This window comes from Triturus cristatus, chromosome 6 (assembly GCF_964204655.1).
Source record: "Triturus cristatus chromosome 6, aTriCri1.1, whole genome shotgun sequence".
Classification (NCBI taxonomy): Eukaryota; Metazoa; Chordata; class Amphibia; order Caudata; family Salamandridae; genus Triturus; species Triturus cristatus.
In genome coordinates, this window is record NC_140589.1 from 65,194,942 (window position 1) to 65,209,280 (window position 14,339).

Sequence of the window (14,339 nt, forward strand, 5' to 3'; positions counted from 1 at the left end):
CAGCAGCCTCAGGTGGCGAGGTATGCCATTCAGCCTCAGGTGGTGGAGTGCGCCAGCAGCGGAGACTTTATAGAACGTTGATAATTTCTGCCTCCTGATTGGCTAAGAGCTAGTCTTTGCCTTCTGGTACCTGAACTCACTTTGTCAATTGAAGCCTTTTTGAGGAACTCGAGGTTCAGATTTGCCTGCACCGTTTTGATGCAAGCTCTAGAGTTTTGACAATTTGTGTTTCTCAATAGTTCCTGCCTTTTTACGACCTGCAGCCCTTAACGGATCACATCCTGCTTCTAATACATCAATGCACTTTTGCTGGGTCTAACTGAAAGTATGGTTTAAAGGCGCGAGGGAATAGTTTAATTGTCCGCTTCTTTAGCAAATTGGACATTGTGTCATCTTTGCATTGGGTCTCTTCTGGTTTGCATCTGGCTGGTATGCACAGAGCCTGCTGGGCTTGGCTTCCATTCAGATCCTGTTTGTTATTTAGCTCATTTCGCTCTGGCAGTATGTAGAAGCTAGTGGTACTAACAGCATGGCTGTCTCATGGGTAGATGCAAATGATAACCTCGACCTTAAGGTGTGCTCTGTCTGCATGCCTATCAACCACGCAGAACGCCCGAAAAGAGGCTTGCTTAGTTTCGTATTTGCTTCAGTTTGCACTGTTTTCAGGAAGGACTGTTACATGGCAGGGTCCCTGGACACCTTCAAAAGGAGATAAGTGTATTTTCTACTAGGTAAAGGCTTTATTAGACATTCAGCCAGGTATTAATTCAAAGTACGGACATGGTTTGTGAGCAGACTTCCAAACTGCCTCCAAATGTATTACCAGTGTAGCATATGTGGGGGTTGCTAATGTTGGTCGATACAAAGACAATCTCTGTTGTTTGCTCTCAAGCCCTTTATTTGCAGAACCTTTCACTTTTACTTTTTAGATATAGGGTGATGTATACAGGAATTCACTTTCTGTGCGCATCCCACATCTGAATATTATTTACTATAGTAATAATGACAACATACCACGACAACGAGTAGAAATAGAGTAGAAATTAACCCAGTAGATCAACTCATCGAAAGACCAAAATCACAATCTCCTTTTGAATACTTTGTCGAGAACCCTTACATTTCCAAAGTACATCACACGGGGTGGCCAGTTTCCCCACAAGGTAGTCACTCCAATCTCTTAAAATCCATGTAAGCAACTGTTACTATTGTTAATTTGCAGAGAAATATACATTGACCAAGAGATATACTGGTTTTATTTCTTCTAGTCCCAGAGGAGAACATTGCAACCATGAAGCACGGGGCGCAGGTTGTGAAGGGAGAGCTGAAGTCTGCCCTGCTCGATGGGGACACGCAGAATTACGACTTGGACCATGGCTTCTCCAGGCACCCCATTGATGACGACTGCCGCTCGGGCATTGAAGTAAAACTCGGTCAGCCCTCGATAATCAACCACATACGACTGCTCCTCTGGGATCGAGATAGTCGGTAGGTAGCAGCTCTCCCCAGCTCCTGAATGTTTCCAGAAGGTACTCATGAAGCTCTGTGGTTCTTTAGTAGTTTCTTCAGAAGTTGCAAAAAAAGAATAGAAATGTTAGGAAACCGTTATTGAATATCCAGGTCAACATAGTCATTAAGTTATTTCTGCCCATTTTTTCAGGGAACCTCAACACCTTCATCTACCATTATGTTTTTGGAACATGAAACTATTATATGCCATGCTTGAAAATTGAGTAGTTGCATTTTTAGGGGTTGAATTGGATCCATATATAACATTTTTAGAAGTAGTGACATTCATGAAAGTCACTTATAAGTCCGAGCTACCACCACAACGGTAATGCCCAGATTGAATAGCAGAATCTCTTATCCGTAGGACTGGGCGAGTGGGAACCAACCTATCTCTCAGGTTGGATGCTCTCCTAAACGCAAATCTAGGGGGCAGCATGCTAAATTCACTCGTATTCAACAGTGACCAATGTTGTCTGATGGTTATTCGAATTCTAGTCAACAACGGGTCAAAGGTCGTGACTACTGGCAAGCAATCATCTTTCTGTCTCCCATTTCTTTCCAATAATGCATCACGAGGAGTGTTGAGTGCCCTCTTACTAGCTCTTTTTACCACCTTTGTTGGATAGGCCCTTTGTTCAAGTCTAGTAACCAGGTCCTCAGATTGCTCCATGTACACATCCGTTGACGTGCAGTTCCTGCGGTATCGCATAAACTGTCCCACGGGAAGATTGTCCCGTAGTGCCCTTGGATGAACGGAGCGGTAATGTAATAATGAGTTCCTGTCAGATGGTTTCTGGTGGACAGTTGTGCAAAGTTTGTCTGCTGCAGAGATGTCCAGATCTAAATACACAGCAGCCTGCTTGTTGATTGCCCAAGTAAACTCCAGACACCTATCCAGTTCATTGAGCCATTTCAAAAATTCCAATAGTCTCACCTCTGGCCCAGTCCAAATACAATTCATATCATCAATAAACATCTTCCAGGGGGAGATATTCCTCTGGAAGGGGTTAGAGGTATGATAGATGTAATTCTCCTCGAACTGGCCAACATAAATACAGGCCAGACTAGGCACAAAAGTTGCCCCCCTCGATGTTCCGGACACTTGTAAAAACAGTTGGTTCTTATAACCAAAGTAATTTCTGGTAAGGGCCAGCTCCACATACTGTAACACAAAAGATTGTGGTGTGTCATAAAACCAATCTCGAGCCCCAAGAGCACCCGCTGCTGCCACCAGCATGGCATCTTGGGGTATGCTGGTCTATAGAGATTCAATGTCTATAGTCACCAAGAACTGGTGTTCAGGGTCAAACTCCACTTTACCAAGGATGTTTAAAATGTCAGTTGTATCCTGGACATATGAGGGTTGAGTTACAACAGACTCTCTAAAAAAAAAAAAAAGTCTGCAAACTGGAACAAAGGCTCAAGAATTGATTGAATCCCCGATACTATCGGGTGACCGGGCGGGGGGCGTTGTGCCTTTATAAATTTTCAGCATTAAATAAAATGCCGGTTTTCTAGGCTTAGGATTCACCAGGAACTCGGCTTCCTTATAGGTGATCCACTTTTTCTCTTTAGCGTTTGTTACCATGGTCTTAATAAGGTTTTGGAGTTCCCGTGCGGAAAGTGAAAACTGCTCTCATTGGTTAGAGCACTATTCCTTACATAATGTGCTCGCTGGCAGGGTAAATGTGCATGATTATCCGTATTCTCTGCTAGGGCACGGCAACTTTTGGGGGATGGCTGTACTGTTGGGTTTGCATAATGCTTTGTCCGTCTGCATCACGGACTCTCTTTTGGTACTAACACTGTCAGGAACTGCCAGAATTGCTCACTTATTTGTTTTGTTTCTTTATTTCCTCCTTTGTTTTTTTTTTTTTTTTTTAAAAAACCTTTATTCGTGCATCTTAAAAGAACAAATACGGGCCTACAACCGTCAGGCCGGCCACGATACAGTAAAGCACTGATACCCACATTACAGCCCCCGTGCATCAACGGTCAGGATTAACAACAGGTTATGAGTCACATACTGGAGATATCTTTGAAACCCGGGGAAGGAGAGGTGAAGGTTAATTTTAAGTTTTTTGATAATTTTATCAGAGAAAAAAGTCAATGAAGGATAAGAGCAAAGTAGGTTCGAGTCCGCAAGATAGCTTCACCACACGGGCGAGCAGCAACATCAGTAAGAACAACAATGGGAGTAAAATCTCAATCAGTGAGGCGGTGCAGAGATATATCAGGATAGTCACATGAGCAAGTACGCGCCCCTCCAGAGCCGCCCCCACTCGATCCACCCCACACCCGGACCCCGAATCGAAGAAAGTAGAGCACAGAGACATAAAAGAAGAAAGGCCCATAGTATTTCCTCCTTTGTACTTCATTGCAATGTTCTGTCACTTCCATGCGATATTGGAAAAATAAAGTGTTTAAAAAAAAAAAAAAAAGGTTTTGGAGTTCCCCGGAGGGGTCCCTTGTCAATGGTTGATAATTCTCATGTGCCCCCAGAAGTCTGAGTCACCGCCTTTATCGGCCGGTGTCATGGTTATTTTCTCATTGTCCTGTAAAGATTTGATTGCTTGCCAGTCATTCCGACTCATATTACTGGCAAGCAATCAAATCTTTACAGGACAATGAGAAAATAACCATAAAACCGGCTGATAAAGGCGGTGCTGTGTTGGTGATGAACACCAGGGATTATGGTACACATTACATATAAAAAGCAGTAACCATTACCTTGGTTAATATGTCACTAGTTGATCTATATAAAGCTGTGCTTGGTCAACCCCAGACACTTTTACCAATCTTTGTTATGTGGTTATCTTAGCCTTACAGCAAGCAGTGGTTGGGAAGTCTTAAGGACCTTATTTCGGACACCTGTATCACCAACACCGAGCCACCGCTTGTAGGAGGGTACAGCCTTACAGTCTACCGCAGCACATGTGTTTACCTCAACACCACTGGATTATCCTCTGGCTGTCACTAATGTCGAGAAATCCACCTCCCTATCTTCTCCATGATACTGGAACTCATAATGTTCAGCTAACTTACTACACATCTCATTTTTAACTCCTCAGTTCCTTCCTTTCTGGCGTGCTTGCCCATCATTCAACTAAAGCCATGTAGCTGACTTTATTTTGTATGCACATTACAATCACCTATCTTCTTATCCTTGATCTTTTTGCAGCACACAAAGTTGTCATTGTTATGTGAATTGGTAGAACGCAGTTAATCACACTTGAGTGTTTCCAGGCGCTGAGTAGGGCAGGCCTGAGGGAGGAAGAGGAGATCATGCTTGTTTTGTGTGGAAGAGCCATGTCTTGAGGATCCTTCAGAAGTCCATGGGGGTGGGGGAGGTTCTGAGGTGTTTCTGGAGGTCATTCCAGGTCTTGGCTGAGAGGTATGAGAAGGAGAGTCCTCCACTTCTGGTCTTCTTGATGCGAGGGAGATGTGCTCTTGTCTGGGACGCAGATTGAAGGTTTCTGGTGGGTTGGTATAAGTTGAGGCATTGGTTGAGATAAGCTGCACTGGTGTTATGGAGAGGTTTGTAGGCATGGGTGAGTAGCTTGAACTTATATTTTTCCTGGTCTTGGAGGCAGTGGAGATTGTTGAGGTGTGGAGAGGTGTGGTTTTGCAGGTTTTTCAGGATGAGTGTGGTGGCAGCATTCTGGGTGGTTTGGAGTTTGCATAAGACGTGGGCTGGGATTCCGACTTAGAGGGTGTTTCCATAATCTGGTCTACTTGTGATGAGAGCCTGGGTGACCCTTCGTCTGGTGTTTATTAGGATCCACTTGAAAATCTTGTGTATCATCCGTAGGATGTGGAAGCATGATGAGGAGATGGCGTTGATCCATCTGTTCACAGAGAGTTTGGTGTCCAGGACGATCCCGAGGTTCTTGGCATGGTTTGCAGGGGTCAATGGTTGGGGGAGGGAGGGGGCAAGGTCAGAGGTCCTCCAAGAGGCGTCCCAGGGGGAGTGGTTGTTGCTGAAGATTAGGACTTCAGTTTTGTCTCTGTTGAGCTGGAGGCAGGTTTTTATCCAGGCAGTGACGTTGCTCATGCAGTTGCTGAAGTTTGCTTTGTCTGTGCTGGTTGAGTCTGTAAGGGAAAGGCTGAGCTGTGTCGTCGTAGGACATTTTGTTGATACCGTAGGCTCTGACCATATCCACAAGGGGTGTCATGTAGATGTTGAAGCGTGTTGGGCTGAGCAACAATCCTTGAGGGATTCCGCAGATTAGTTTCTTGGTTCCTGAGGTGTGTGGTTTGGAGAGTTTTAACTTGTTGAGTTCTGTCTGTGAGGAAGGAGGATATCCACTTGAATGCTGGTCCACAGATACCCACGTGCTAAAGCTTTCTGATGAGTCACTTGTGGAAGACTGTTTCAAAAGCCGCGGAGTGGTTTAGGAGGATGAGGGTGGCAGTTTCTTCTCTGTTGAAGATCCTTCTCATGTCATCAGTGGCCGCAAAGAGGGCTGTCCCCTTGTTGTGGTTGGTGCGATAGCATGATGGAGAGCTGTCTAGGAGTTGATGGAGTTCTAGGTGGTCTGCAATTTAGGAATTGATGGCATTCATAATTACTTTAACTGGAAAAGGCAGGAGTGAGATGGGTCTGTAGCTGCTGAGGGTGTTAGGGTCTGATGTTGGTTTCTTCAATAGGGCGTTGACTTATGCATTTTTCCAGCAACACTGGAAGATGGCGGTGGTTATGGAAGTGTTGATTATAGCTGTGAGCACGGGGGAGATGATGTTTCTACCAAGGTTGTATATGAAGTGGGGCCATGGCTCTGAGGGGGCTCCTGAGTGGATGGTGTTCCTCAGGGTGGTGGTTTATTTGCTCGAGATGGGCTTCCAGTTGCTTAGCTGCTGTTTGGCAATGAAGGAGGTATCCGGCTGGTCGGGGGAAGTTCTCAGCTGTATGCTGTGGGTCGAATGTATTGTAGATGTTGGCAATCTTCTGTTCGAAGCCGTTTGAGTGGTTGTTGTAGGATGCTTGAGATGAGATGATGTTGTTGGCAGCTTCAGGATTGGAGAGCTTCTTCATGATGATGAGTTCTTTGCTGTTGTTGGAGCTGGCTTCGAGTCTGAGAGTTAGGGCCTTTTTCTTTGCGTCTCTTATTTGGTGGTGGTAGAGATTGAGCGCAGCTTTGTGTGTGGATCTTGCGGTGGTGTTTTTATCGAGTCGCTATTTTCTCTCAAGTTGTTTGCAGTGGTGCTTGGACTCCCTGAGGTTGTTCATATACCAGCTGGTTCGTTTGTTGTTTTCGTAGGTCTTGTTTCTGGTGGGAGCAGTGCAGTTGGCACTGCCAGCGAGCCATTCATATAAGCCCAGCCATGGAGGAGCCTTGCTAAGATTCTGTTGCCTCTAGCTTGTCATTCATCCTGCATTTCTTTCCTCCCTCCGGACCATTGACATCAAGGGCTCTCCTGTTGGGCTATGCATTGTTCATGTAATGTATAGATTGCACAAATGAATGTTAAGATGCCTTCACGCTAAGCAAGCAAGCCATCCAGTGTAGTTTCTCATAAACCAAGTTCTAAGTGCATTACAAAATAAGATAGTGAGAGGTCGCACACAATTCAAGGAACAGGACATTCCAAATGCTCACAACTTAATGTATCTATCAGACCGCACCTTTTCAGGGTCTTGAGACTCTGAAGGATACCCAGTAATCACTCTACCACTTGGTGTCCCTCAAGCTTCAGTCCTAGGTGCACTCTTTATACAACCACGCCAACAAATATCATCTCTTTCAACTTCTCCCCAGTGTTTACTGTGATGACACACAAATGTAATCATTTCCTACGCTCTCAGCGTACCTCTAATTACGCATCTCTGACCACTTCATTATCATTCGACCTTAGATAGTCCTTCGGTCTCTTGTTTCGAACTCTTCCAAGACGGAGTTCCTCTTCTTCCCCACCCCATCTAACCCACTGTTCCAGCCTGAGTCCTTTCCCCGTCGTGCCACAGAAAGCCAGGAACCTGATGATAATAGATTTAGAAGCTCATCTTACTTTAGCTCCATAATTTAGCGCCCTGGTGACTGACATCACTGCGCAACTCTTCCTGCTTTGACAAATCCCTCCTCTCCTGCCAACTGCTGACGTAGTGAACCTGCTAATGTGTTTAGTTATGGCGCATCCAGACTGCTGTATTTGGATAGACAAGCCTAGCGCAAAGCTCTCCAACAGGCTCCAAAGACTTGTCAAAGTCAGGTTGCCAGTATATGTTCGAAATTGCAGAAACGTGACCATGGAAAATCACCTGGAAAGCCCTGTACAGGCTTTCCGTAAAACATTCTGCATTATGGTCAATGTTTAGAATAAAAGAGGCCCTGGGTATTTGTAGATACTGGCAAATAATCCATTAAATCCCTCTCAGCACTCTGATTGGCCACTTGTCACTTGCTGTACCAGTCATCTTTCAGCCATGTGAGCCACAGTGGTTACTGATTTAGGGGTGCAGGGTGCCAAACTCTGAAACGCATTAAACCACTCGAATGAATGACCTACTCTGCGGAGTGACTGTAGAATGACTGCCCTTGCTCAGCGTTTCTCTTGTTCTACCCCCTCTCTCTCACTCTCTATATATATTGAGCATAGTGCATTATAAGTATAAAGACGTCTCACTGCAGTGATTTTTAGATCTTCCGTATAGACTGTTTCAGCTGTCTGTGGTAAGAAGACCTATTCTGTACAATACTAATACTTCTGCTTTGTGGGAGTCTTTATTGCAGTGTTAGACTGATGCTTCAATAATTCTGAGCTGCAAATCTGGTCCCCGAGCACTTTTCCATAGATATGTTGCCCATAACTATAAACCCAGGGTGTTGGTGTGCCAATGATGAACAGAACCCGTAAGGGTTCTTCCCCCCCTGAGTATACTCTGTAAGATTGTAAGTAGCCCATTTCAAGTCTGCAATGCAGCATATAAGTTGCAGAAGGAAAAGGCCTACCTGATGGACCTCCATTGAAAACTGAGCAAAAGGCATCCTGACCCTTTAAAAATCCAGGCTCTTCCCCTACCCACAGTGCCTTGTACTGTTAGTTGCCTCACAGTCGGTTCTGTTTTATGGAAAAAATGTGTCTTAGAAGTAGGTTCTGATGCTCGCTGCTACCCAGCTGGGGGATTGTTTATGACTTCAATGAAGATTCCTGGGATGCAGAACTAGGACTACAACTCTACAGCTTCACTGTTCTTCTGCATCGCAGGATCTTCATTGATTGTCACAAATGCTTGCATAGAGTATCAAGATACAGGAAGTTGAAGAAAGTGACTGTTGGGAAGCAGGCAAAGGTAAATGAACACAAGTTATCCATGGATACCTTAAGGTGCAAAGGGATGAATCCTTTCAATAGATTTTAGGTATTTCCTGACACATCCACTTGAGTGTTTGAGTCTAGGCACTAATGACTAGTAAATGTATGTAATGATTTCCAAGTAGCTTCCTTGCGGATATCAGTGATTGGAACTTCTTGTTGTAAATGATTAGAGTTGAAAAGGCTTCAATTCTCAAAAGAGGAAACTCTGAAAATATGACATTATGAATTAAACATTGCAAAGGTTTGAGGAAAGTAGAGTGTCATTCTGATAATCTCAACACTCTGCTCTTTCACGCCACCCCACTTTCTTCTGCAGTTCCTCTGTTTACATTGGTCCCTTATGCTCTTTTTCACGCCCTACATCTCTTGTGAGGTTCTTCATCTGCTTGCCTTGCATTTTATTCATCGACCTCCTCTGTTCTGGTCTATTCACTCCATTTCTACATATGCTTTTTGTAGTCTCCTTTGCTGCAGCACCCCCTCTCTCTTTCTCACACACCCTCCGTGTGTAAACAATACATTTTCTTTTCCTTTGTTGTTGTTAAAATGTGGACAGCTATATATCTCCTTCTCACACTTCACTATTGAATAATTACAATTGGCACATATATCACCTTTGCTCTCTGTGCTTTGTAGAGAGGCCAAAAACTGGATGAGCATGTAGTCTGAACATCTTTCTGACCTTGTGAAAAACATGCACTGCTTTCAGCCTCGAATCCAAATCTCTCAATCATGCCCCATCCTGAACACCAATCCACACTCTGAACTCACCCAGTAATCTAGAGGGGACTCCCTCTCACCAGGCACTGTATGCATGAAAAGCAAAACTACAGAAATACAACATCATAGAAAATGAAGTACTCTTAAGGGCAGAAACACAAACTGCTTGCAACATGAACTAGAATGAGTGAAATGTAAATAGGGACTGCATCGCTCACTTGGAATGCCTTATGGGTTCTTGCACTCCCGGCCCAGAAATAGATCAAAGGTGTTTGCTTATAAAGTGAAGCACTTGATTCTAAGGTCGTGTAGGGACATATTTCTGTGTTAGTAGTAATTACTGCCTGTGCTGACCAATGGTAGGACCCTTCCCCGCTTAAATAACAGAGTTTTAAAAGTATATGTTTCCCCTTCTCCCTCTCACTCTCCTTGTTAACAAAAGGTCTGAATGCCTGTCTTTACAGCTCATGTCCCCAGCACGTGGGACCGAACGCCAGAAAGGAGGAGCACCTCGCTGGGCTGTCTCTCTCCTGATGAGTGTTTGTGGGCAAAAAAGCCCTGCAAGGGTAGTTGTGCAGTAAGAAGCCTTAGCAAAGGGCTGCCTGCTCCCTTCTCAGGCCTTTCGGCATCATTGTCTCCTTCCCCGATGTAGCGGTCTAGTTGTTGGCCGCTAGTACGGAGTGGAGACCCCAACCCGGAACCTCACACCTACAATGTATCACCACCTGGCCAGGCGTGGCCAGAAGGCTTCAAATAAAAAGACCGGAGTCGCTCGTGACTTCCGGTCCACACCAGTAACCAAAGTGTCTGTGTCTGTTACTGTGACATCCGAGCATATGCCTGCAACCCCCCTTGTAGCGAACCCCAACACTGGCGACGAGGGTGTCCGCGCTCAGGACCCCTCAACTCTGCTGCTGTACCTTCATGCCCATTGAGGTCCCTGCTCTGGCTGCCCCGGTGGTCGATGCCTTGTAGAGCCGCACTGTTGGCGGATCGGCGCGTGCAGTAATGCCCGCGGGCGGTCGAAGGTGAGCTCCGTGATCGTCCCCTGCACCGCAGCGACGTTCAAGTTAGCGCCGCCCCAGTCGGCGTTTCTACACGGCCCCCCGGAGAGTCCAGAAGCGCGCTGAGGCCTGCGCTCCTCGAAGAGAAACGCGCATGCGCTGAAGTACCTTTACCGGCCTTCGTGGGAGGCACGTCTGAGAAGGCAGCAGCGCCCGGCAGCCACCAGCTGTGCTCAAGCACGCATGCGCTGCTACAGGGACTAACAACAAGCACTGGCAGGAGCAACTACACCCATACCAGCAAGCAGTGGCAGAAGGGCTGCAGGAGTGCCCACCAGAGCCCAATAAGTGGGAGAGCAGCTACCAATAACGTGAGTGCACTTGCAGGACTGTAGCTAGCACACTAGCTGAAGCAGTATCCCTGGCCAACAAGAAAATCCCAAATGGGCAAAGCACATGAAAGGGTAGCAAATGCCAGCTTCGAAGAGACTATAACATTCAGCCTGCCTGGGTGTAGCACATCTACAAGATATTGGTAAAAGAGGGGGAAGTATTACATGACAAAGCTACATCATTAATAGACACTGCAGTGAAAGAAAGCCATTAATCAAGGGGCAAACAAAAACACAACAATAACATCACAGGCAGTAGTGATCACGACCAAACCGGAAGGGGGTATCGCCAGGGACAACCATGACGGACCAAGCAGCAGCAGCCCCACTGCAAGCGGCAGCGGCAGCCCCAGCCACGCCCGTGCATTCTCAAGTTAGCGCGCTACCGCCGTTTAGCGAATCAATTGATCCCGCCACTGCATCTCCAAGGTGGAACGTGTGGGTTGGACGGCTGGACAATTATTTCACCGCCACCAGAGAAACGGATGGCGCCATCAAGAGGTCATTGCTGCTACATTTCGCAGGGGATGAGATATACAAGCTATGCAAGCACTTACCAAACACGGGGGCCCCCACAGATTACGACACAGCAGTGAGGGCACTCAATGCCCATTTTGACCCGCAACTAAACCCCGATTATGAACGATTCAAGTTGCGGCAGGCCCGTCAAAGAGAGGGAGAGTCAATGGATGCGTTTCACGCACGCTTGAGGGAGCTGGCCAGCACTTGCACGGAAGATGATCCAGTCAAAGGAGTGCGCGCGCAACTCATCCAAGGATGCAGAAACAAAACGTTGAGGACGCTCATCCTCCGACAACCCAGGATCTCGTTGGAAGACATGCTCATCCTAGCACGGTCACACTACCTGTCCGAGGTCCGGTCCACAGCGATGGAAGCGGCGCTAATGCCCACAGCGAGTCCAGCAGTGGCCATTAAGACAGAATGGGTGGATGCAGCGTATACTCCAGGGCTTGGCAGCAGGGGGCGGTGGCCCACAAGAAGGCTGCATCAGTTGCAGTGCGGGTATTGCGGCAAAGAAGAGCACGCCCCGAACAAGTGCCCTGCCTGAGGGAAGACCTGCTCGAAGTGCGGGATTCCGAACCACTTCTCCAGTGTATGCCGAGGGGGCATGCGAGGCAGAGGGAGTGCCGGACGACGACCACTGACGAAAGCAGTGAGGCACCTCTCGCTTGAAGAACCAGACGCGGCACGGACGTTGAAGGTGTCCCCGCAACACAGAGCATACCTCGAAGACTCGTCCACTGATGAAGAAGAAGAATGTCTCCTCATATTGTTCGCAAGTGACCTAAAACGGAGGCGACGTCCTCAACCGACGTGTGCAATTGAGATCGCAGGATCTCCCGTCACGGCCCTAATTGACACCGGAGCCTCGGTCAATGTGATGGGGAGCCAATGCTATAAGAAACTAAGCCCAAGACCCCAACTCACGCCGTCCAAGGTAAAAATTCTCATGTATGGGAGTCAGACGTCCCTGCTGCTAAAAGGAAAAAGACAGTGCAAATGAAGTCGGAAAATCAAGTAACAACTACATTCCACGTGGTCGATAGAGAAGCGGACATCCTCGTGGGGAGTCACACCGCGGAAGACCTAAGCCTAGTGACGTTCGCAAATGCGGTGAGAATACTTCAGACAGAAGACATCCTGGAGCTCTTCCCACAATTGTTCATAGGGCTAGGGACCATGAAACGACCTCCGGTGCGACTGCACATTGACACGACGGTGAAGCCTGTGGCCTTAAGGCACAGACGCATCCCATTCCATCTACGACCGTTGGTGGAGCAAGAGTTAATCAAACTTGAACAACAAGTGGTGATAGAGAAAGTAACCGGACCAACTCTCTGGGTGTCACCCATGGTAATTGCTGAGAAGCCTCAGCAGCCTGGACAAATCAGGCTCTGTATAGACATGCGCATGCCCAACCAGGCAATCCGGCGGGAGAGACATTTGACACCAACCATGGATGACATCCTCGCGGATCTAAATGGGTCCTGGTGGTTTTCTAAATTAGACCTCAACGCAGGATACCATCAGTTGAGGCTGGCCAAGGAGAGCAGGTACATAACTACTTTTTCAACACACCTGGGGCTCAGACGGTATAAAAGACTAAACTTCGGAATATCATCGGCTGCCGAGATCTTCCAAAGCGCAGTCCGGGAAGTCCTGTCGGGGCTCCAAGGAGTATTAAATGTCAGTGATGACATCTTAATTCTCTCAGCAACTCTGGAAGACCATCACCGGTGGCTCAGGGCCACCCTCCACCGCCTCGCGGAGCACGGGGTGACTCTCCATAAAGACAAGTGCCAGTTTTTTCAATAGACTATCGAATTCTTTGGCTACGTTTTCAGCCAGGAGGGTGTTAAAGTGGATCCCCGAAAGTAGCAAGCAATTCAACTAGCTCCAGCCCCCACATCGGTGTCAGAAGTTCGAAGTTTTCTAGGTATGGCAACGTACTGTGGGAGGTTTATACCCAACCTCGCAACAGTCGCAGAGCCGTTGCGAAACCTAACCAAGAAAGACAGCGTGTGGAAGTGGGGCCCGGAAGAACAGGAAGCCTTCAGCAAGGTGAAATCCACATTGTTAGAAAAGACAACTATGGCATATTTTGACACAAAGCGACCAACTGAACTAATAGTGGACGCTAGCCCCGTAGGCCTTGGAGCGTTGCTGTCCCAGGAAACAAGTCCAGGGACATGGATCCCACTAGCTTTCGCCAGTAAATCACTGACAGCTACGGAGACAAGGTACTCCCAAATTGAACGGGAAGCGCTGGCCATCAAATGGGCCTGCAACCATTTTCATCTATATCTGAGCGGACACAATTTCCGCGTGGTAACAGATCACCAGCCCCTTGTCCCGCTATTCAGAGGAACTGCACCCCACCCACCGCCACGGATCGAACGGTGGGTGATCCAACTCCAGCATTACCAATTTGATCTAGTATACAGGCCGGGTGCCAAAAATCCAGCGGACTTTTTGTCACGCCACCCAGCCGTTGCCCCAGAAGAAACCCACGACCAAGAGCAACAGACGGAAGAGTTTGTCAGTACGGTCACTCAGTGGGCGTGCCCAAAAGCCCTAACCCTGTCATGAATTGAATCACATACCCAGTCCGACAAGGTCCTGAGGAAGGTGCTGGAAGCAATGCGAAAAGGCTCGTGGGCTGGATTTCTCCATGACGTTAGTGGATGGACCGAAACAGACCGAGCTCACCTCGGGAAGGTGTGGCGAGTCCATGAAGAACTAAGCGCTGCAGTTAGCGGGGTGGTGTTAAGAGGATCGCGCATTGTCATGCCCCTGACACTCCAGGATCAAGTGACTGCCCTAGCCCATGAGGGTCATCAAAGCACCAGACGGATGAAAGCCAGGTTGTGGGAAAAGG

At 47.3% G+C, this 14,339-nt stretch overlaps 1 protein-coding gene across 1 annotated transcript in view; it reads left to right on the forward strand.

Moving 5' to 3' along the window:
- BTBD9 (BTB domain containing 9) overlaps window positions 1-14,339 on the forward strand; it is a 702,660-nt gene that overhangs the window by 133,621 nt on the left and 554,700 nt on the right. The window contains exon 5 of the mRNA XM_085610241.1: window positions 1,266-1,485. Coding sequence (XP_085466367.1) covers window positions 1,266-1,485 — 220 coding nt within the window. The remainder of the gene's footprint in view (window positions 1-1,265; window positions 1,486-14,339) is intronic.